The sequence below is a fragment of the Phyllobates terribilis genome, unplaced genomic scaffold (assembly GCF_046119375.1).
Source record: "Phyllobates terribilis strain yellow unplaced genomic scaffold, ASM4611937v1 Scaffold_7__3_contigs__length_470593459, whole genome shotgun sequence".
In the NCBI taxonomy this organism is placed as follows: Eukaryota; Metazoa; Chordata; class Amphibia; order Anura; family Dendrobatidae; genus Phyllobates; species Phyllobates terribilis.
This window is the reverse complement of record NW_027362767.1, coordinates 66,029,633-66,054,875: the sequence shown is the minus strand read 5'-3', so window position 1 is coordinate 66,054,875 and position 25,243 is coordinate 66,029,633. Positions and strand designations below refer to the sequence as shown.

Sequence of the window (25,243 nt, the reverse complement as noted above, 5' to 3'; positions counted from 1 at the left end):
ACGGGCGAGAGTTTTTTTTACCAGGCGCTCACACTCTCTGACCTCTTGGATGATACGTTGCCAGATGAACTGATCCTGATTGTAGCGGATAGGCGGTACACCAGCTGTGGATCGTTCGGACCGGCGTAACGCAGTTGGAGCGCAGGGTACTTGAGAGTCGCTGGGGTTCCCAACTTTACCCCTCCTGACGGAGCGGTGGGCCCTCCTCTCTCATGTGGGAAGCTGTGGGCGATGTGCGACTGGGGATCGCAGCCACTATCGTCACTTCCTCCTCATCATCGTAGACGGGCGCACTGGGTGTGGGATCTCTCGTCCTTGTGCTGAGTTCCTCCTTCTTTTCCTCATCGCTAGACAAACAGGGCCGTAACATGCTTCGATGAACGATTCTAGTTGGAGCCGCTTCTTCCCCCTCAGGCTGAACCTCATACACCAGTCCTTCAGGACTAACTCTCCATTTCACTCGATACGGGGTCGACTCCCACCGTCTACTCAGCTTGCCCTGGGGTCTATTGTTCCGTACCAACACCCGTTCTCCCGACTTAAGGGCTGTCCCCCGAAGAGGTGGCGTTTCATGGTGCCTATGTTCCTTAAACTTCTGCTGCACCAACCTCCGAAGAGTCTGCAACCGGTGCCGATGCTCCCGGACCCAGGTAGATGGGCCCGTCTGGGGCCAGTCCTCCACGGGATCTAGTTCGAGCTCGGTGATCTCCCTACCCTTTTGACCGAACAGCAGGGTGTAGGGGGTGAACCCTGTGGCACTATGTACCCGATTATTATAGACCCACACCTGCTCGGCCACAAACTTCGGCCAGCGTACCTTCCGATCTTCTTCCAAGGTTCGAAGCATGTGGATCATAGTTCTGTTGAAGCGTTCACAGGACCCATTCCCTTGCAGGTGGTAAGGGGTGGTCCTAGACTTCTCGATCTTGTAGTGCCGGTTCAGCTCCTCCATCACCCGTCCTTGGAAACAAGCTCCTTGATCGGATTGAATCCTCTTCGGACAGCCATAGACCCTGATGAAGTCCCGACAGATAGCCTGGGCAGCAGATTCAGCTGTCTGATCCCTGGTCTGAGTTACCACTGCGAATTTCGTGAAGTGGTCGGTCATAACCAGGCAATGTCCATACCTGAGATGCGCCGGCACGATGGTCAGGTAGTGGATCATCAACACATCTAAGGGCGCAGCCGTCACAATGGACTGGACGGGGGCCCGCTGCTCTGGGGTTTTCACCAACTCACAACTCCGGCACTTCTGGCAGAAATTCTCCACTGCAACTCTTAGCTGGGGGTGGTACACCAGTCTCTGCAGCCACTGGAAGGTCTTTTCGGGTCAAAAGTGTGCTCCTCGCTCGTGTGCTTCCTTGGCCAGTGTCCCAATCACACTCTCTGGAACCACTACTTGCCAAGTGGGGCCAAACTCCCGTACCAACTGGACCCGTCTGTACAACAAGCCGTCCTGCAGGCTCAGTCTCTCCCACAGCATCTTCAGCCCCTCTGGCGTCAGGGTCCCCCTTTCTTCGCGGTTAGGGACTTGTTTCAAAGCCACCCACTGTCGCAACCGCGCAATCTCTCCATCCATTTGCTGTATCCTTACCGACTCGTCCCTGGGCCGCCCCAACACGTGTCCTTCTTTCACTTCCCCGATCTGTCCCTGCGTAGCGGACAACGGGCTGCCAACCCTCCGGAAGCTGGGCACCTCTTCGGCCTCCAGTTCTTCGTCTCGGTCACGGTCGGGGTGCTCATGGGTCACCCTGGAGAGGGCATCAGCATGCGTGTTTTCAGCCCTAGGCCGGTAGGTGATCTTATACTAGTACCGAGCCATGCGAGCCACCCATCGTTGTTCCAGGGCTCCCAAATTTGCGTTCTCCAGATGAGCTAACGGGTTTTTGTCTGTCTTCACCAACACTTCAGACCCCGACAAGTACTCTGCGAACTTTTCTGTCATTGCCCACACTAGGGCCAACAATTCCAGTTTAAAGGAGCTGTAATAGTCTGGGTTCTTCTCCGAGTCTCGGAGGGAGCGACTTGCATATGCTATCACCCGCTCTCTCCCCTCCTGCGACAGCACGGCCCCTAGCCCAAGGAGACTTCCATCGGTGTGAAGAACGAAGGGCTGAGAAAAGTCCGCGTAGGCCAGTATGGGAGCTTCCGTCAGGGCCATCTTCAAGGCCCTGAAGGCCTCCTCCTATTCTCTTCCCCATTTCACTTTTCTATTTTTCGAGCCCACAGGTATCCCTTGAAGGAGCTCCAGTAGCAGATTAGCGATGCGCGTGAAATTTTTCACGAATCTGCAGTAATACCCTGCGAGTCCTAGGAAGGCCCGCACGTCCTTTACAGTCTTCGGGGTGGGCCACTCTAGCACGGCGGCCACTTTCTCCCGAGTGGGCCTGACTCCTTCACCGGACACCGTGTGCCCGAGGTACTCAACCTGCTTGCGGAATATATGACATTTTTGTGGCTTCACCTTCAGGCCGTGATTTCGAAGGCGACTCAAGACTTGCTCCAGTCGTCGTAGATGTTCCTGGAAGGTAGACGCATAGACGATGATGTCATCGAGGTAGATCAGTGTGGCCTTAAAGTTCAGATCGCCTAAACATCTCTCCATCAAGCGTTGAAAGGTCCCGGGAGCGTTGGTTAGGCCAAAAGGCATCCGATTAAACTTGAAGAGTCCCATGGGCAACACGAATGCTGTCTTGGCGCGGTCGTGTTCAGCCACTGGCACTTGCCAGTATCCACTGGCCAGATCCAGGGAGGAGAAGTATTTTGCCTTGCCTAGGGCGGATAGAGACTCCTCGATTCTGGGTAAAGGGTACTAGTCTCTTACGGTGCAAGCATTTAGCCGCCTGTAGTCCACACAGAATCGTAGGGTTCCATCCTTCTTCCTGACCAGGAGGATTGGAGTCGCTCACGGGTTATGGCTTTCCCGAATCGCCCCGCTCTGTATCATATGGGCCAGCCTTTCCTTCACCTCCTGGTACATTTGCGGGGATATCTGTCTATACCGTTCCCGTACCGGAGCAGCATTTCCCGTAGGGATCTCATGGGTGATGGCCTCGGTGCATCCAAAGTCGTCCTCATGTCAGCCGAAGACGTCCTGGTACCGTCCCAGCATCTCTTCCACCTGGTACACCTGTCAAAGCACGCATCTGTTCTAGGAACCTTCGACCATCCTTAGTCTGAGGTCGAGGAGACCCCGATCGTACGGTGATCGCCAGGGTCCAGGGATCCCCCCTTATGGCTGACAATTGTATCACATCTGGCGGCTCCAGCTGCTCTGGCATCCCCAGGATCTGGGCCATTTCGGTCCTGGCGGGAAGGATGAGCTCACTCGGACTCAGGTTCACGCATTGTACAACCACGTTTCCCTTATGGACGGTACCCAAGGTCCGCGCTACCAATAGACCCGGAGGCACCTTGGCCACGGTGGTTGATACGATCTGAATCTCTACCCCTTCTAGTGGGGTGCAGGCTCGGATGGGCAAAGTGAGGACTCTCTGTCCTGGTGGTAAGGTGAGGGTGTTGATGGCGGGTATTATCACCTTTCCCAGAACTTTTCCCCCACTCGAGGTCTCTTGCGCCTGGGCAACCCTGATCAGCTGCTGGAGGGCCTTCCTTTGAGGGGCTCTAGAGTTCCACCGCCCTAGCGTGAGCTCTCGTGGTTCCCTAATCAGGATCTGTCCGATTTCCTTCAGCACGTTCATACCGAGGGTCACTGGTGGTCCTGGGCCGGCATCTCCGCCTGTCAAGACGACTCCTTTTCTTCCCACATCTTGTCCTCACACCCGGATGCGTAACCACACTACTCCTGTGACCGGAATGGGCAGTTGGTTAGTGGCTGTAAGCTTTATCAAGGGACCCCCTTCATTTCGTGCAATCTCTGGGTACCGCTGACGGAAAAGTTTCTCCCATGGTGGTCACTTGAGATTCCGTGTCGATCAAGCAGTGAACCGCCCGTCCGCCAAGCTCGGCCCACACTGTCAGGCTCATGGATATTAAGTCTTCGGGACTCACTGCCTTCCTCCGCTCCGGGTTACGTCCCTTACACCCGGAGCCCGTCAGTTTAACGGCTGCCGGGACAGAGGCCTTCCTCGACTGGCACAGCTCCTGGCGTAATGCCCCATGCCCCCACAATTCCAACACGTTGGTCCCCTGTCTGCAGGGGGTCGTCTGGCCACCCGATTGGGCTCTGTTCCAACCCGAGGTCTTGCCTCGTCCTTTACTTCACCCGGGGGTCTCGGGTCAACTGTTCCGGCTCTCACTGATTGAGCCACTCGAATATTATACCACTCTTCTCGCATTTCTTGGATCTCCCGCCGCATCTCTCGGGCCCATTCTGGTTCGGCCGTGGGCGTCGGGGGTACTGCATTGCCCCGGACCATCCCTGCCAGGGTCACTACCCCCATCTCCTGTTCCCTCACGCGGGCCTCTGCCCCTGCCTCCAGAAATGTCATACGCGGGTTGGTGCGCAAGCGCTCTCGCAAGGCCTGTCTCAGATGCGCTGCTCTGAGGCCGGCTACGAACTGGTCCCTAAGTACTAGGTCCGGGGGCCCCACTCCCATGTCTTCTAGGTTCATTTTCCTAGTGATGTAAGTGTACACACTCTGTAGGGCATTGACATATTGGGTCACAGTCTCCCCCTCCCTTTGTACCTGTTGGAACAGTCGCATCCTTAACTCTGCCACATTAGTAGGGTCCCCATGCATTTCTTCTAGGATCCGTACCACCTTTTCCACCGTATTTCGGTCAGTGGAGGAACGAAACATTACTGACTGTCGAGCTTCTCCTTCCAGAGTCAGCAAAGCTATCTCTGCTTGCATATCGGGGGTCATTGGGTGCATCCGTAACATGCTCTTAACCCGTTCTACCCAATCCCACAGCATCATGTTGTCTCCGGTAAACTTTGGGAGATTATTCAACATGTCTGGAAAACTGTGGTGATGCTGGTAACTGAACGATCACTTTCTGTAGGCCCGGTACAGACCGCACGCCCCTTGTTTTGCGGCAAGCTGTGTCACCCCTTCGTCCGTCACCGCAGACAGGTCAGCACGTCTCTCTCTCGTTGTCGGCAGGATAGACTGTTTATCCTCAACTGCCGGTCTGCTCTGCACAACCAACTGTCTCTTTCGCGCGAGCCCACACACCTGACTTCCTCTCTTCCGTCCCTCTCTTCTGTCCCCCAGCACTGTCCATGAAGTCCCCCGTGCACTCTTAATCCCGTCCCCTGGCAACACTGGGCAGGACCCTGGCAGTTCCGGCGCCAGAGGTCCGCACCTGTCCCTAGGCAAGTCTTCTTTCTTACAGGGGCCCCATGACTCATAGGGAACACACGAGCCAAGCACTAATGTGTATGGGGGACTCATGACTCATAGGGAATACAGGAGCCGACAGTGTAATGTGTATGGGGGGCCCCATGACTCATAGGGAATACAGGAGACGACAGTGTAATGTGTATGGGGGGCCCATGACCCATAGGGAACACGAGCCAAGCATTGATGTGTATGGGGGACTAATGTGTATGGGGGCCCCATGACTCATAGGGAACACACGAGCCAAGCACTGATGTGTATGGGGGGCCCCATGACTCATAGGCAATACAGGTGTCGACAGTGTAATGCGTATGGGGGGTCCCATGACTCATAGGGAATACAGGAGACAACAGTGTAATGTGTATGGGGGGCCCCATTACCCATAGGTAACACGAGCCAAGCACTGATGTGTATGGTGGGGCCCCATGACTCATAGAGAATACAGGAACCAACAGTGTAATGTATATGGGGCCCCATGACTCATAGGGAACACTGGAGCCGAGCACTAATGTGTATGGGGGGCCCCATGACTCCATCTTTAGGGACTGGATTTATTTTGCTCCTTACTCCACATTATGCAACCATTTCATATGACTGCACCTGCATCCCCCTCCTCTCCCTCGTTTTTGCCTTTTGCTACTGTTTTACTGCAACCTAACTTTTTATTCCTTGAAGACATATATAATAATGATTTATGATCCTAATGTTGATACCAGAGCGATTTATTAGTTATTGTGATGCATTTGATACTTGCCACATGCGCTATAATCCATGAGGCGCTGTTCACACCTGCGTTTTACAGTTCCATTTTATGCTGCAATGTACCCCTTGAGGCACTTCTGGTGCCATTTCGATCCGTTCTGTAACAGATCCGTCCTCTGCATAGATTTCCTTTCCTTGTTCCTAGAGGTGAGAACAGAGCTCAACTCGGATAAATATCCTAAAAAACAAATGTCTTTTACCTTTTCATAGACTTCTCTCAGCAAATTTGGAAATCAAAACTTGGAACGTTTTCTGAAAGCCACCGAGCTGATGAAGAATATCTCGTCCTCTACAAAAGAGAAGACGCTGGTTGAAAAAGAGAGCGCTGATGTCAGAGATCGATGGAAGGTAAGGAGAAGCTTTCTACGTCTTCTGCTGGTTGAGTTCCTCTGTTTGGCAAGACCAGAAGAAGGCAGTCCCTCGAATTTATCATTCTTTGATTTTACCCTTCCAGACCATTCATGATGACTTGGAGACGTATGTCAGTGAATTAAAATTCCATATAGAGAAGAAGAAATTTGACGAATTGATTTGTGAATTGGACAAACAAATTTTAAAGGAGAAAAATAACGCTGGTGTTGGGGACACGGAGGAGCTGATCCGAGAACATGAGGTTGTCATATTTTCTACAAGTCCCATAATAATAAAGGGGAGAGAAATCTGGCCTGACCCCCCCGGTCATTGCCTAGTTTCTTTACAATTGGTATAGTAAGCCTGCCTGTAGATCTGAGACCTCTCCAGTAGATCCCACCGATGTTGGCAGGATCTACCTACATCATTGAACAAGTTTTCATCACTCAATGAAGAGATGATCTATTCTTAAAATGTAAAAAAAAAAAAAAAAAAAAAAAGGTGTATGGATGTGTGTGTATATGTATGTATGTATGTATGTGTGTGTATATATATATATATTTTTTTTTTTTATCCTTTATTTTTTTTTTATGATTTTTTAAATTAAAAAAATATATAGAGAGAATTTTTTTTAAATGACTTTTTTAATTTATGTATTTTCTGACATTTTTACATTTTTTTAATTCTTGTAACATAAAAATCTTATTTAAGAATAGGTCACCTCTTTATTGAGCTTCAGTACATATAACAAAAAAAGTATTTCTGATATATATAATTTATTAGTTTTTTTTTATCAAAAACTGTTTTATTAAGGTGTAAACATAGCATTATATAAAGTACCGGATCACATGAGTACAGTGGTACCGTATTTTTCGGACTATAAGACGCACTTTTTTCCTCTAAAATTTTGGAGGAATGTGGGGGGTGCGTCTTATAGTCCGATATACATAAATACTATGGCTGTGGGTGGTGGGGGATGTGGGGGAAGCGACAGTGGCGGAGGAGCAGTGCACAGGAGGCAGCAGCCGCTTGTTGCAGCCTACCCTGTGCCCTCTACTAAAGAAAATGAATATTCTCTGCTCTCCACGCCCATGGGTGTGGTGAATATTCATGGCCTTTATTAGCGAGCACGCTGATAGCCGAGCGCAGCAGGAGCCGCGCTGCGGCTACAGCGTTCGCGCTATTAGGGAGAGTGAATGGTCACTGCTCCCTACGCACGCAGTCCCGGCGTGGAGAGCAGTGACTATTCCGGCACAGAGCTGGACACAGCGCTGGAGGAGAGAGGAGGTGAGTATGAAAGTTTATTTTTTTTCTGTGCTGCGTGACGTGATCAGGGGGTGCCAATACATACAAGGATGAGGGGGGGCCACACACATAGGGATGAGGCATGAGGGCGGCCATACATATAGGGATGAGGCATGAGGGGAGCCATACCTACATGGATGAAGGGGGCCATACATACAGGGATGAAGGGGGCCATACATACAGGGATGAAGGGGGCCATACATACAGGGATGAAGGGAGGCCATACATACAGGGATGAAGGGGGGCCATACATACAGGGATGAAGGGGGGCCATACATACAGGGATGAAGGGGGGCCATACATACAGGGATGAAGGGGGGCCATACTTACAGGGATGAAGGGGGGCCATACATACAGGGATGAAGGGGGGCCATACATACAGGAATGGAGGATGAGTGGGGCTATACATACAGGGATGAGGGGGGGTCATACATATAGGGATGAAGAGTGACATACATACCAGGAAGAGGAATGAAGGTACCATACATACCAGGATGGGGGATTGGGGTGCCATGCATACCAGGATGGTGGATTGGGGTGCCATGCATATCAGGATGAGGATGAGGGCCACGTATAACAGGAAGGAGGGGTCCATATATACCAGGATGGGGGATATTAACAGAATTGGGGGACATTACCCCTATAACAGTGTCAGCAGCAGACCCCCTCCCCCTTAACAGGGCATCATGAGCTCAATTTTTGCTTACATTTTTTTTTCTATTTTCCTCCTCTAAAACCTAGGTGCGTCTTATGGTTCGAAAAATACGGTATTTACAAAAAGTAAAAGGACTCATTAGCAAACCGCATATGAAAAAAGCATTTTCTTCAGATCTTGGATATAAATGAAAACAACTTCTTACTCCAACCTGCTTATTCCCACCCCAAACAACCCCCCATCCTTATTTGAAATGCAAACCACTATAAGTACATACAAGTAAAGATCAATTTTTCAGTGCTCAAAAATAGAGAATTTGTTTCTCCGGCGGTACAAGGATTATCCGAGAATTGAAATCTTTACTCTGGCCACTGGGGTTTTTTAGGCTTATACTTCCTGTCCTTTTAGGAAGAGTTTTCAGCAGTCTCATTATCATCAGAGGCAGGATTACAATAACAGGTAACATCTCTATACACAGCTAATAACACCAATCACAATGTGCGAGGACACAGCTGTTAACACAGGATTCACCAATCACCACAGGTGATGTCAGAGCTGACCCTGTTACCCTCACAATAACCTTTGCACTCACTGATTAGCTGCTTCAGTGCTAAAAAATAGGGTTGTCGATCTGTTCATTGTGGCTAATGTACAGTACAGACCAAAAGTTTGGACACACCTTCTCATTTACAGATTTTTCTGTATTTTCATGACTATGAAAATTGTACATTCACACTGAAGGCCTCAAAACTATGAATTAACACATGTGGAATTATATACTTAACAAAAAAGTGTGAAACAACTGAAAATATGTCTTATATTGTAGGTTCTTCAAAGTAGCCACCTTTTGCTTTGATGACTGCTTTGCACACTCTTGGCATTCTCTTGATGAGCTTCAAGAGGTAGTCACCAGAAATGGTTTTCACTTCACAGGTGTGCCCTGTCAGGTTTAATAAGTGGGATTTCTTGCCTTGTAAATGGGGTTGGGACCATCAGTTGTGTTGTGCAGAAGTCTGGTGGATACACAGCTGATAGTCCTACTGAATAGACTGTTAGCTGCTTTTTTCTTTCCATAATACGAATTCTAAGTAAAGAAAAATGAGTGGCCAGCATTACTTTAAGAAATGAAGGTCAGTCAGTCCGAAAAATTGGGAAAACTTTGAAAGTGTCCCCAAGTGCAGTTGCAAAAATCATCAAGCACTACAAAGAAACTGGCTCACATGAGGACCACCCCAGGAAAGGAAGACCAAGAGTCACCTCTGCTTCTGAGGATAAGTTTATCCGAGTCACCAGCCTCAGAAATCGCAGGTTAACAGCAGCTCAGATTAGAGACCAGGTCAATGCCACACAGAGTTCTAGCAGCAGACACATCTCTTCAACAACTGTTAAGGGGAGACTTTGTGCAGCAGGCCTTCATGGTAAAATAGCTGCTAGGAAACCACTGCTAAGGACAGACAACAAGCAGAAGAGACTTGTTTGGGCTAAAGAACACAAGGAATGGACATTAGACCAGTGGAAATCTGTGCTTTGGTCTGATGAGTCCAAATTTGAGATCTTTGGTTCCAACCACCGTGTCTTTGTGCAACGCAGAAAAGGTGAACGGATGGACTCTACATGCCTGGTTCCCACCGTGAAGCATGGAGGAGGAGGTGTGATGGTGTGGGGGTGCTTTGCTGGTGACATTGTTGGGGATTTATTCAAAATTGAAGGCATACTGAACCAGCATGGCTACCACAGCATCTTGCAGCGGCATGCTATTCCATCCGGTTTGCATTTAGTTGGACCATCATTTATTTTTCAACAGGACAATGACCCCAAACACACCTCCAGGCTGTGTAAGGGCTATTTGACCAAGAAGGAGAGTGATGGGGGGCTACGCCAGATGACCTGGCCTCCACAGTCACCAGACCTGAACCTAATCGAGATGGTTTGGGGTGAGCTAGACCGCAGAGTGAAGGCAAAAGGGCCAACAAGTGCTAAGCATCTCTGGGAACTCCTTCAAGATTGTTGGAAGACCATTTCCGGTGACTACCTCTTGAAGCTCATCAAGAGAATACCTAGAGCGTGCAAAGCGGTCATCAAAGCAAAAGGTGGCTACTTTTAAGAATCTAGAATATAAGACATATTTTCAGTTGTTTCACACTTTTTTAAGTATATAATTCCATATGTGTTAATTCATAGTTTTGATGCCTTCAGTGTGAATGTACAATTTTCATAGTCATGAAAATACAGAAAAATCTATAAATAAGAAGGTGTGTCCAAACTTTTGGTCTGTACTGTACATGTATTGTTTCCTGAAACAACGGGAAATCAGAGTTTAAAAAAACTCTCAGTAGCCAGTGTGAAAATTGCACGATTTCTATTTTTATATTTTTTTGATAGAAATTATAATATAAGAAAAAAAATTCCCCCCCCCCAAAAAAAAAAATATCTTTAACACTAAAACCTTATAAACCTTATTTTAGTACTAGGTACTTTTTCGATAATGGCTTTCCTTTACGTTCATCTCAGTAGAACGTGATAGGGTCTTGTAGGAAAACTTGTTAAATATGGCGTTTATGATGGGTGTTTGTCTTTCACAGTCCTGCTCAAATTAATTTAATGATTCACTTTACCTAGTAGAATGACATTTTTAGATATTTCGTAAGACCTATAAAACCTTGTTATTTTGCTTCTCCTATGAGATGTTAGGCAATAGGACTATGTAGGGAAACCATAGTCAGTAATTTGGCCCCATGGTGACGTACTAAACTCATGGGTCCAAATCCAAACAGGACCAGTCATGATCATCTGAATGTCCATTAAAGACTTATTCCCACCTCGATCTTTTATGGCTGAGACGATAATGACTCCATCCAGCTCCGACCCTTTAAGGTGGAGCTCCAGAAACAACCAAGAGTTTAGCTACGATATTTTTGTAACTTGGAAAGTTAGAGATAGGAATAACCCTTTAAATAATCAGTTTTGTCCCATGCTCCTGAGGCAGAAATCTATTAAAAAGAATGTGTCATCAGAAAATTACCTACCTTGTTTTCATTTTAAATGTATTTTTTACAATTTTTGGTTATTTTTTTACTTTTCAAATTACTTCTCTGTATTAAAAAAAAATAATTCATTTTTGCACTGGCCATTGGGATTATTATAGTTCTGTCTTTTCAGTAAATTCACATGTACATTAGCAGCAATAGTGACTCAAACCCGATCTTTTGTATTGAAGCATCTAATGAGCGGGTGCAAATATGATTGTGAAGACAGGAGGAGGTGGTCATTGATATATCGCCTAATTGGTGGATCAGCTGTGTATGCAGGTGTTACCTTTCATGGTAATCCTGCCTCTGATGATAATGAGACTTCTGAAAAGTTTTCAGAAGTGACAGTCTAAAATAACCCTGTGGCCTGTGGGAACATAGCAAGTTTTCTACATATATTTTTTAATAAACAATGTGATATAACAAAAATATTGGCAATTAAAAAAAAAGAAAAAAAAAATAACACAAAAACCTGTTTTAAACAATAGGTCGTTTTCTGATTGTACATTCCTTTTTTAATCTTTTTCCATGGACTTGTTCAACTCTTTTATGCCTTAGAATAGATTTTACATTTCAACATGCCCTGGTTTCCATGCATATATTCAGATTTTGACTCATCTTGATCCACTTTTCCAGGTTGTCTTCTCTGACCGTGGATGTTTAGGAGAACTCAGTCGGTGCCTACAGACGATGCAGACTCTGGATGATGGGCTCAGGACTAGCGCTGCTCCTACGACCTTCACTGCATTAATAGCAGAATGTACAAAACAAAAAGCGGACCTTGATAAAAATGCTGCCGATATTTATCATAATCTATGCTCCATTGTTGAAAAAAATAAAATTGACACAAGAAAGTAAGTAAATTTTTTTAGAGAGGGGATAAGGTGCAAAACTAAAGTAAAATATAGGGGTCACAATTGGATCTGGGCTCTAGTGTTTGAAGGGACCCCAAAGATCACATAAGAACACACTATTATACATAGCACATGGTAGTTGGGGGCCCTATTAAAAGATTTTGCATCGGGGCCCATAGGTGGCAAGTTACACCCCTGATCCATATAGCTCTAGTAATGGCTTTATGATACTAAATAGTCATGATGAGGAGTTCGAGCTGTGGCGTAAATGCAAAGGTGACTGCTATGGGGTCCGTGACCACCCCTGCCTGGTGTCTGCCATGTTCTTTATATGTAAGTCCAAAGTATTTGTATGGATTACTCTCTGAGCCCGTTCCATACCCGGCGGGTGCTGACTTTATTAAAAAATTATCAGACTTCCACCAGTAACTGCTGCGATTGAAATTGGCGCTGAGCACAGCACTTTAACCCCTTAGATGCCATGGTGAACAGTGACCATAGCATCTATAGTGGCTAGCTTTTAAAGGAGGCTCAGTCACCCCAATTGGGAAAATGCAATGTGAACTCAATGCGTTGTTCACATCGGGGGCCCCCCAGATTTCTATGTGCACCTGTAAATCCAGGTAAACTATTCAGAATATACATTGTAAAAAGTTTTAAGGAAAGTCATGGTGGGAACCTTTAAAATTGATCCATCATCCTTCTGCTGCTGATTAGCACAGCTCAGGGAATCCTGCAGTCTTTACGAAGTTTGTTCAGACCAGAAAAGTGCGAAACTATGAATCTGAATGTATCTGTGCTTATGTTATTGTTATGTCTCCAGGGATTTGTCACTTATCGCTCATGGTGTCATTAGAGTGAGTCAGAGGAATGTGGTTGGGGGAGGTCACGACACAAACAGAAGTTTAAGGTCATTGTAGTTTCATATATGGCGTTACGTTTTTTTATCTATACAAATACATATGTACAATACTGTGCAAAAGTTTTAAGCAAGTGTGAAAAAATTGCTGCAAAGTAAGAAGCTTTGAAAAATAAAAGTGTTAATAGTTTATTTTTATCAATTAATAAAATGCAAAGTGAATAAACAAAAGAGAAATCTAAATCACACCAATATTTGATGTTGCCACCTTTACCTCCCAGCATCAATTCTTCTAGGTTCCCCCACACACAGTTTTTGAAGAAATTCAGCAGGGAGGTTGTCCCAAACATCTTGGAGATCTAACCGCACATCTTCTGTTGATGTCGCTTGTGCTAATCCTTTTGTCTCTTCATGTAATCCCAGACAGACTGGATGATGCTGAGATCAGAGATCTGTGCAGATTGTATCATCACTTCCAAGACTCCTTGTTGTTCTTTATACTGAAGATGGTTCTTAATGACATTGGCAGGATGTTTCGGGTTGTTGTCCTGCTGCAGAATAAAGTAGGAGCCAATCAAATGCCTCCGTGATGGGACTGCATGTTGGATAAGAGTCTGCCTGTGTTTCTCAGCATTGAGGACGCCAACAAGTGGTCTACATTGAGAACCCTAGACAAAATAGTTGTGCAAAGAAACTTAGTGCAGCAGATGACAGAGACATCATGCCAGCAGTGCCATCAACTCAGAACTTACAAACCCCTGGGACCCAGCTACGCCCATTTACTGTTTAGAAGTTTGGCCAGAAACGGTGTTCATGGAAGGCCAAAAACCCATGCCCTCCACATTGTGTCAAGGTCAAGTGACTCAACCTTTCAAGAAAACATAGGCACTCTGGGGTACAGGAAAATGGAAACTTGTTCTTTTGGCAGGAACAGTGAAGCATGGTGGAGGGTCCTTTCAAGTTTGGGGCTGCATTTTGCAATTGGAGTTGGGAATTTGGTCAGGATTAATGGTGTCCTCAGTCCTGGAAAATACAGGCAAATACTTATCCATCATACATTACCGTTAAGGAGGCATCTGATTGGCTCCAAATATATTCTGCAGCTGGACAATGACACCAGACATACAGCCAATGTCATAAAGGACAAGTCCTGGATGTGATGTTATGGTCCCCACAGAGCCCTTATCGCAACATCATCCAGTCCGCAACATCATCCAGTCTATCTGCAATTACGAGAAGAGACAGGTGGATTTCCACAAGCGACAATCACAGAAGATCAGAAGCTCTCCAAGATGTTTGGAGCAACCTCCTGCTGAGTTCCTTCAAAAACTGTGTGCAAGTACAAGTACCTAGAAGAACTAATGAAGGGAAAAAGCGCCTCACTAAATTATGATCTGATATAGATTTCTCTTTTATTTATTCATTTTATATTTTCTTAATTGCTAAAAAATAAACTATTAACCCTTTTCTGTTTGAGATCTTTTTACTTTGCAGCATTTTTTAACACCTGCCTAAACTTTTTCACACAGTTCTGTATATACAGACAGAGTCAATGCATAGATAGACTTATAGTCGGTCACTACATTGTATTCCTCCTCTTTCTACACAGTGTTACATCAGCTGAAAATGGAGTGAAGTCAAATCCCAGCAATGGATCCCTGGAGGTAACATATAGAGATAGCGGATATAACGATGTGCCACTACATGGCACCAATATGGTGTTTATATGTGTCCAGGTGTGATCGTGCTCTTTGTACTGTGTTTATGTTATAGGTATGTGAAACGGACTCTGTGCCTCAAGGAACGAACATGGTCGAGGGTAACGAGTCAAGTGGTTTAACCTTAGAGCTGCTGCAACAAAGGTAACTCGGAAGTATGGGTATATGGTTTATTCACAGCCAGGACATAGATAAAGAGCGGCTACTGGGAGAAAACAAACTTTTATCCTCCCTGCAGCTGCTGTCTTTAAGTTATCGAGGTGGTGTAGGGAGTGATTACAATCATCGCTCACTATACTGTGATGGCTGTTATAATTCCCCGGCACATTGACTGACAGCTCTCTCTTCACCGATAGATTCATGGACAGTTTTCTCCATCCAACCAGTTTTCCTTCTTTCTTTTATATGTGCACACAGTTTTTTTTTTGTTTTAGATTTTTAAAATCAAAGAGTTTTCCAGCGGAAACCACTTCATGAAATGCTCCTTTTTTGGGAAGTTTTTTGATAAGTTTTTTTTTTGTTCCCTGATGTGTTTTTGAAGAGTTTTTTTTTTTATCCCGATGTCCTTTTTGCTGCCTTTTGACAGGATAGTGCTTTGTTTGGACAGTTTTTCATCAGGAGCCGCTCCAAAGAAGTGCCATGCATTCGCTTTTCTCCCATCAGCCATTTTTCTAAACCTGAAGCAGAAAAAAACACTCTTAGGCAATGTTCACACATCTTGTTTTTTTTTCAGCGTCTTTTGATGCATTTTTTAATGAAAATTTTCAGCTGTCTTTTGCAGTACCAGCAAAGTCTGCGATTCCAGAAATCTCATGCACACCTTGTTTTTTTTTTTGTTCAGGATTTTGTGCTTTGCATGGTTTTTTACAAAATAGAGCAGGTCACTTCTTTTCAGCTTTTTTCACCAATTGGAAGTAATGGGTGGTGAAAAAAAATGCAGTAAAAATGCAGGTTTCCGGTTTTTCAGTGTTTTTTCTGCGTTTTTTTGTGCCAAGACAGAATGAAATTGTTTTTTGTTCACTGAACTTTATGTACCATATTTTTCGGACTATATGACGCACCTGACCATAAGACGCACCCCAAATTTTGGGGTGGAAAATAGGAAAAAAATATTTTTTATAAGATGAGGTTCCGTTTTATAGTCTGAATGGGTATCTTACCTGGGGGGGCGGTGGAGTGGGGGGTCACAAGAGGCAGGGTCCTTCAGGAAGCCGGTGTAAGTGGAGGAATGCTGCGGACCCTGGATGCAAGAAGCCGGTTTTCCAGCAGTGGGGAGTTGCAGTGGTGGTGAAGCAGGATCGCAGGGCCCTCCGTTCCCTGCCTCAGGAACCCGGCGGCTGCAGCAGAAGAGGTGAGATGCTGCGGGGCCTGTACTTGGCTGGGGGCTGGTGTCTGGCTGTCGCCTGGTGCTGGGGGCCTGGTGTCTTACTGTGAGCGGCGTGAGCGGCTTTCCAGCGGCTGCAGCCATCTTTCTGAAGCTGTAATCTACAGGAAAATGGCCGCCGGTGTAGCAGAGTGCATGCTCCGGCGGCCATTTTCCTGTAGATCACAGCTCCAGGAAGATGGCCGCAGCCCCGGAAAGCCGCTCACGCCGCTCTGCATCACAGCCAGACACCGACCACGGAACCTGGCCAGGCCCGGCCCCAGCCAGATACTGGCCCGCCTCACCTCTTCTTCTGCTGCCGCTGCCACCTTCCTGATGGAGGGAGGGAACGGAGGGCCCTGCGATCCCGCTCCACCACCGGTAACTTACGTTCGGACCATAAGACGCACCCCCCATTTTCCTCCCAAATTTGGGGGGGAAAAAGTTTTGTCTCATGGTCCGAAAAATACGGTGCATGCATAAAGAGACAAAAGGACAAAACGCCCCAAAAGAACAGCAAGAAAAATCCAGAACAAACCTGGCAAGTAATCAGGTTTTGCTGCAGAAAAAAAAACACAGCAAAAACTCAATGTGTGAACATAGCCTTAAGACTGAGCAAACAACAAAAAAGGTTTTACCATAAAAATTTATTTGAAGAGTCTTTCATGTGATTTTTCGCTATTTTTTGAAGCAGACCACTCAAAAAATCTAGAAAAAAAAACAAACAAACTCTAAGTGCACATACACTAAGGCCTCGTTCACATGTCCGTGTTTTCAGTACATGTGGCATCCGTTTTTTTCATGGATGCCACACGTACCCATAATAATCTATGGAGTCATTTACATGTCCGTGTGTTTGCACGAACCGTGTATTCTTGTAAACCACACGGAGACAGGTCCGTTTTTTTCCGGCCGCACGGATGACGAGGGCCAATACAAGTCTATGGATCCATGTAAAAGGTTCAGCACACGGATGGCAGCAGTGTACAGTCCATGTGCTGAACATGTTTAACATTGCAAAGTATAGGAGAAGCTTTGGAATTGATTTTTCTTAAGCCATATCGGAAAAAAACAGATGGCACATTGATCCGAAACTCTGATGGCACACTGATCCAAAATACTGATGGCACACTGATCCAAAATACTGATGGCACACTGATCCAAAACACTGATGGCACACTGATCCAAAATACTGATAGCACACTGATCCAAAATACTGATGGCACACTGACCAGAAATACTGATGGCACACTGATCCAAAATACTGATGGCACACTGATCCAAAATACTGATGGCACACTGATCCAAAATACTGATGGCACACTGACCAGAAATACTGATGGCACACTGATCCAAAATACTGATGGCACACTGACCAGAAATACTGATGGCACACTGACCAGAAATACTGATGGCACACTGACCAGAAATACTGATGGCACACTGATCCAAAATACTGATGGCACACTGACCAGAAATACTGATGGCACACTGATCCAAAATACTGATGGCACACTGACCAGAAATACTGGTGACACACTGACCAGAAATACTGATGACATACTGTCCAGAAATACTGATAGGACGTACTGTCCAGAAATACTGATAGAACACTGACCAGAAATACTGATGGCACACTGAGCCAAAATACTGATGGCACACTGATCCAAAACACTGATGGCACACTGATCCAAAATACTGATAGCACACTGATCCAAAATACTGATGGCACACTGACCAGAAATACTGATGGCACACTGATCCAAAATACTGATGGCACACTGATCCAAAATACTGATGGCACACTGACCAGAAATACTGATGGCACACTGACCAGAAATACTGATGGCACACTGATCCAAAATACTGATGGCACACTGACCAGAAATACTGATGGCACACTGACCAGAAATACTGATGGCACACTGACCAGAAATACTGATGGCACACTGATCCAAAATACTGATGGCACACTGACCAGAAATACTGATGGCACACTGATCCAAAATACTGATGGCACACTGACCAGAAATACTGGTGACACACTGACCAGAAATACTGATGACATACTGTCCAGAAATACTGATAGGACGTACTGTCCAGAAATACTGATAGAACACTGACCAGAAATACTGATGGCACACTGAGCCAAAATACTGATGGCACACTGAGCCAAAACACTGATGGCACACTGATCCAAAACACTGATGGCACACTGATCCAAAATACTGATGGCACACTGATCCAAAATACTGATGGCACACTGATCCAAAATACTGATGGCACACTGATCCAAAATACTGATGGCACACTGATCCGAAATACTGATGGCACACTGATCCGAAATACTGATGGCACACTGATCCAAAACACTGATGGCACACTGACCAGAAATACTGATGGCACACTGATCCGAAATACTGATGGCACACTGATCCGAAATACTGATGGCACACTGATCCAAAACACTGATGGCACACTGACCAGAAATACTGATGGCACACTGATCCAAAACACTGATGGCACACTGATCCAAAACACTGATGGCACACTGATCCAAAACACTGATGGCACACTGATCCAAAACACTGATGGCACACTGATCCAAAACACTGATGGCACACTGACCAGAAATACTGATGGCACACTGATCCAAAATTCTGATGGCACACTGATCCAAAACACTGATGGCACACTGATCCAAAAAACTGATGACCTGTAGCGGTTCTTCTGGTACTGGTATTATACGGACGTGTGAAGGGGGCCTAAGTGGTTGTCTAGGACGTGATGACCGCACGGATCAGGTGTTTGCAGGTCTTGTAACTGCTGGAAGCACACAGTGTATAGAGCCGATACATCACCGCTCCGTACACTGTGCAGTGGCCATTCTACAGCTCAGCTCCCATTGAAGTAAATGCGACCCACAAACGGCAAAAGTATTGGACCTGAATATCTTACTCCTGGACAATCCCTTTAAATATCTTGTCAGGCAGTGTACGGCTGTATTTGGTGGGAATTTTAATAAAGCATTGTCCTGCTTCTTATCCTTCAGATACAATACAGAGAAAAGAGATCTAGAATTGTTCATACAAAGCTCAAGAGACAAACTGGTGGCCGAAAGTCCAAGGCGAGTTCAGGAAGTGAAGGACCTCCAGCGAAAACTTCATGAGCTGCAGGTAAAGTGTGATCTGATTCCCAGTCTTACTGCCACATACAGCGAAACGTTCTTCGAATATCTCGAGTTTTTTACAGCTGCGGTTAATTAATAATGTCTGCGTATTGGACGGTGCTTTCTAGATTTTACTGGATGAAGCCAACAGAAGTTGGAAGGAGTTTGACGCCACATCACAAAAATTAGAGATGTTTCTGCATGGGACTGAGAAGAAGAAGACTTCTGAGAATAGATACGCCCTGCAGTATTCCTTCTCTATTATTTCTGAGGAAATTAAAAGCAGGTTAGTTCAATACTTTGCTAATTAACAACACTCTGGAGATTGTAGTCATGGCCATTCACAACGCTAGTCATTTTTGCCGTTAAGATTCCACCGGTCGATCATGTACCGTTTAGGCTGAGTCAAGTCAGTAAGGAGGATCTGTGACCATCTTTTGGCTTTTATGCCCATAATAAATGGTTCCTAAAGTCAAGTAACATGACTTTTTTGGGGTCTAATTCAGTTGGGCATGGGGGATTCTAACTGGTCATGGGGAAACTGATCGTGGTGGATGGACATCACGGATCTTGTAAAGGAGGACCTTTAGCTAGAATTTTATTTGATTTAAATGGAGCACCTCCTCCAATTGGCGCTGCTTTGCTGATTCTGGAATAGTTTTTCTTTTTCTTTTGTGCCCTTCCGTTCCAAGTTATGCCACCTGATTAGTTAAGAAGCAAATTTTCCCTTTAACCAACTGGGCGTTTACCAGGGAACTTCTCGGTGTGGGCGTTTCCTTTTTCCCCCTCTGATGCCGGCCAGTCAAAACAAGGCCGCACCCACAGAGAAGTTCTACGGTACACGCCCCGTAGGTTAAAGAAAAAAATTGCACCGTTATTACCGGGGAGCATAACTTTGGAACGGAGAGGCACAGAAGAAAAAGAAAAACTGTTCCAGAATCGATTGGAGGAGGTACGAAGTGTATGATTAAAAAGTCTAGCAAAATGAACTCTTTAAAACATAAACCACAGGGACTGTGGGAACAGAACCCAAATATTCCATCGCTGTTAATTAAAAAAAAAAAAAAAAAGATCATTACAGATCCTAGTTATTTCTTTGAAACATTTAAAGGAACATCAACCTTAGAAATGAAATCATTGATGATTAAATTAGATAAGAAATATAGGCGTCCTCTACAGCCAGTCTTATAGAAATCCTGCAGAGGACAAAGGAGTCAATGTCCTTCTGATCAGCTCCATCCTCATTTACATAGTGGCCTGTTGAAGTCCCTCCTCCTTGACTTAGAGTTGTGGCTTAGCGATCTTTTGTTCTACTGCCTAAATTGCAGATGGGGGAGGCTTCTGCTGCAGGCAGTTGTCTTACAGCCACACACAGGGCAGTGAGTAGAAGCACAGATGTAGCATGAGACAAAATAGGATCAAGGAAATTTTTATTGACATTAATTGCTTTTAATGTTTTTTTTTTCCTTTAGCATACAATCTCTAAGCATTACAATAAATGTCCTCTTGCCCATTGAGGAGGAAGTGTCTCTTCTTTGTGAATCAAGCGGACAGACTCCAATCCATGGGGTAGAACAATTCCAGATTTCCAATATTGGCTCCGTATATCAGAATCTGCAGGTACGTAGACTTACCAAAACCTGTGCGGCTGCTATCTATGAAGCCTTAGGGAGACGGGTCAAGACAGGTCGACCTCATTCCTTGTATTAGTGAATAGTAAGAATGGGTGCAGGTAGATAATCTTGTATTCAGCTTGTTAAAGGGAATCTGTTTAAATCGTATTTCATATTAAACAGAATTTTGGGTGATTTTTTTTTTTAAATATTTTAATTTATATGAAAAATTTCCTAGTCCTAATATTAGACAGGTACTTCCTGTCTTCCTGACCCAGGAGGTCCCTTCCAACTCTACCATTCTATGATTCTATGTCTGAGATGATCTAGTGAATCCTGCTTTGAGCAGGGGGTTGGACCAGATGACCCAGGAGGTCCCTTCCAACTCTACCATTCTATGATTCTATGTTCTGTAGATAAAATTTCTCAGCAGCCTCATTAGCATCACAGACAGGATTATAGTGACAGATAACCCTTCTATTTTCCGTTTAAAACACAGGATCCATCATTCACAATAGGTGATGTCACAGTTCACCTCCTCCTCCTGTACATTGACTGATAACAACTCTATATACAGAAGATAACATAGGATCCATCATTCACAATAGGTGATATCACAGCTCACCTCCTCCTTGTACAATGACTGATAATGCCTCTATATACAGTAGATAACATAGGATCCATCATTCACAATAGGTGATATCACAGCTCACCTCCTCCTCCTGTATAATGGCTGATGAGACCTCTATATACAGTAGATAACACAGGATCCATCATTCACAATAGGTGACGTCACAGCTCACCTCCTCCTGTACAATGACTGATAACACCTCTATATACAGTAGGTAACACAGGATCCACCATTCACAATAGGGGATATCACAGCTCACCTCCTCCTCCTGTACAATGACTGATAACACCTATATACAGTAGATAACACACAACCCACCATTCACAATAGATGATGTAACAGCTCACCTCCTCCTGTATAAGGACTGATAATACCTCTAAAATGGTGAGCAGACATTAGAGCTCACAGCTCAGTAATGGGCACAGTAAGAGAAAGAAATTAAAACATTCGCCAAATGCTCCAAACAGTAATGTGTTGTACAGATGCCGCAGTGAAGAAGATGAGATTAGAAGTCTGGAAATTATACAGAGATTCGATTGATAAGGAGAGAGAGAGAAATAGGAGAGGTTCCAGCAGTGTCAGTCTCCATGTGACTGATCACTGATGCGTTGTAGCTGGCACAGGTCCTGCTGCATTTGTATTACACTTTTTTCTTCCTTCATTATTAAGCAGCAGCAAGGCCGCACAATATTTAAAAAAAATAATAATCTGAAATCAGTGTCAGTCAGAGAAGTTGTGCTGTCTTGTCACAAGTCACTCTACAGAGTTTGTTTTTTTAATTTCTTGTGTAATCCTTTTTAAGAATTGGGGGGAGTGATTTTTTTTGTAATACTAAAGAAAATTCCCCAAAATCCAGACATGCAACTGTAACTGTCTACCTCACAAAGTGTGTGTGTCGCAAGTAATTTTACAATATATATATATATTTTTTTTGCACATCAGTTTTACTAGTCAAATGTTACATCTGTACTTGCCACCAATACAGCGCCCTTTTGCAGGTGCTGAATCTTTGAACTTGTACCTACCTAAAATTTCTTGTTATGTACTTTTTGGGAAGGGAAGTTGAATTTTCTTAAAAAGGAAAAAAAAAGAGGAAAAAAGAAAACTTTTTTTTTATGTAGATATTTTCAATTGTGATTTAAAAGATTAACAAATGTTAATTATAGTGTACGGTAAAAGAAAAGTCTGTCCGTGCACTGTGTTGTTAAACAGGCTGATGGTTACTCTGTGTCTCTAGGTTGAGGTCACTTTGACATTACTAAGGCTATGTTTGTGTTAAAGAGCTTGAAAGTAGTAGAATACAGTCCTAGGAGACTTCAGGGTGTTACATGAGGCTTTGTAATATTTGCAATTCGAATGTATGCAAATCAAATTTTTGGGGAAAAAAAATTGTCGAAGCTGGAAAATTCTGATTTGAAAAGATTTGATCATCTCTGGTTATGATTATTCAATAATGTTTTTTTTTCTGTCTTTTATAGGATATGCAAAGTTCTGTCCAAGATCAAATTCAGCAGTGTCACAATCTGGAATCCGCTGCCGAGGTCGTGGATCCATCACTTCCAGTAGATGTGCAAGCTGTCCAGTCCTTTGTCCTTCAGTACAAAAGTCAACTAGAAGCAACGCAGGACATAATGAAGGAAAGAGAAGTTCTTCTGAAAGAACTGGAGATATTTCTAACTTCTCTTCCGACAACGAAGCTGGCCATCCAGGCTGAAGCCGCGATGGCGGGAAATGATAGAACTGCTTTGCTTCTCAAGCAGAAGAACCTTGAAAAACTTCAACAGAAAGTATGCAGCCTGCGGCTGGAGGCCGAAGAGCTGGACAGACGTCTAGAGCCAGCAGATATCTTCCTGGAAGACCCAGAACATGGAGGACAGACGTCGTGCCAGAGAATGCTCGATGGTTTCTTGGAGAAGATACATATTGTAGAACAATCTATTTTGCTGGGGTTAAGAAACTCAGAAGCAACACAGGACATGATGAAGGAAAGAGAAGTTCTTCTGAAAGAACTGGAGATATTTCTAACTTCTCTTAGGACAACGAAGTTGGCCATCCAGGCAGAAGCTGCAATGCCGGGAAATGATAGAACTGCTTTGCTTCGCAAGCAGAAGAACCTTGAAGAACTACAACAGAAAGTATACAGACTGCGACAAGAGGCCGAAGAGCTGGACAGACGTCTAGAGCCAGCAGATATCTTCCTGGAAGACCCAGAACATGGAGGACAGACGTCGTGCCAGAGAATGCTCGATGGTTTCTTGGAGAAGATACAAATTGTAGAACAATCTATTTTGCTGGGGTTAAGAAACTCAGAAGCAACACAGGACATGATGAAGGAAAGAGAAGTTCTTCTGAAAGAACTGGAGATATTTCTAACTTCTCTTAGGACAACGAAGTTGGCCATCCAGGCAGAAGCTGCAATGCCGGGAAATGATAGAACTGCTTTGCTTCGCAAGCAGAAGAACCTTGAAGAACTACAACAGAAAGTATACAGACTGCGACAAGAGGCCGAAGAGCTGGACAGACGTCTAGAACCAGCAGATATCTTCCTGGAAGACCCAGAACATGGAGGACAGACGTCATGCCGGAGAATGCTGGATGGATTCTTGGAGAAGATACAAATTGTAGAACAATCTATTTTGCTGGGGTTAAGAAACTCTGAAGATGAAGCGGCCACCGGGGCACATTCACTAAATGGGACTGTACATGGTTCTCTGCAAACTGAGATGGTAGAGTTCTCAGTATCTAAGCTGGGCACAGTGTTGCGAGAGATTAAGGTAAAGTTATTAAGGTGTGTTATTATAGATATTATGTGGTTCAGACCCTTAAGACATGGTTCCGGTAGAGTTTAAAGCTCACATTACTATGAATCCTCTGCATGTTCTATGGATCCACAATGGTATGGACTATGTTCTGCTCAAATGCATGGGAGGAATTGTAGCTTTTTCATCATGCTCTACAGTAACCATATAGTAAAATCACAATCAGTCTTGGTGGATTAGAGTCCGACGTAACATCGGAGAATAGCCAGCTGTTGGAGTTATCGACTAATTCCAGTATAAATTCTGCAAATTCTGAATTCAGCTGGGGCAAGGCAAGTATTTTCTGCCTCCTAACCTCTAGACTATTTTTGTGCAAATTTGTTCTGTCTAACTATTTCATTACAGAAGCCGTAAACCTAGCTCTAGCCCTAGCCCTAAGCCTTACACTAACCATAGCCCTAACCCTAGTTATATTGGTTTCAAAATTGTCTAAATTTTGTTCTAGATCCAAACCTTAGACTAATGTTATTGGACCCTATACTTAAAGAACATGGACTATTTGGGGGCATTTTTATATCTTAAATACATGTAGTTTAACTTTTCATAAAAAAAAAGTCAAACATCAGCTTAGAAGAACGTTTAGAAATGCCCTGATAAGGGTTACAGACCCTGCCGTCAGATGAGGTCACTGAAAATAATTCACTTACTCCAGCTATGAACTGTGAGAAACTGTAGAAGCCAAACGTCCAAAATTTTGATTGAAACCCTGTTGCAAAAAAAATCTTTACAGCCAAAAGTTGATGCATTTAAAAGGCATGTCACAAGAAATTTTATATTTTTATGTTAAATGTGTCAATTTTTATACATTT

The 25,243-nt window shown here is 44.6% G+C and overlaps 1 protein-coding gene across 7 annotated transcripts in view; it reads left to right on the top strand.

Annotated features, from left to right (window-relative positions):
• SYNE2 (spectrin repeat containing nuclear envelope protein 2) overlaps positions 1-25,243 on the top strand; it is a 327,838-nt gene that overhangs the window by 86,169 nt on the left and 216,426 nt on the right. For all 7 annotated transcript variants that reach the window (XM_073638692.1, XM_073638693.1, XM_073638690.1 and 4 more), the window contains exons 22-30: positions 6,279-6,416; positions 6,523-6,681; positions 12,045-12,262; positions 14,731-14,785; positions 14,895-14,983; positions 19,255-19,378; positions 19,500-19,657; positions 20,844-20,991; positions 23,094-24,389. In XM_073638692.1, the coding sequence (XP_073494793.1) occupies positions 6,279-6,416; positions 6,523-6,681; positions 12,045-12,262; positions 14,731-14,785; positions 14,895-14,983; positions 19,255-19,378; positions 19,500-19,657; positions 20,844-20,991; positions 23,094-24,389 (2,385 nt within the window). The remainder of the gene's footprint in view (positions 1-6,278; positions 6,417-6,522; positions 6,682-12,044; positions 12,263-14,730; positions 14,786-14,894; positions 14,984-19,254; positions 19,379-19,499; positions 19,658-20,843; positions 20,992-23,093; positions 24,390-25,243) is intronic.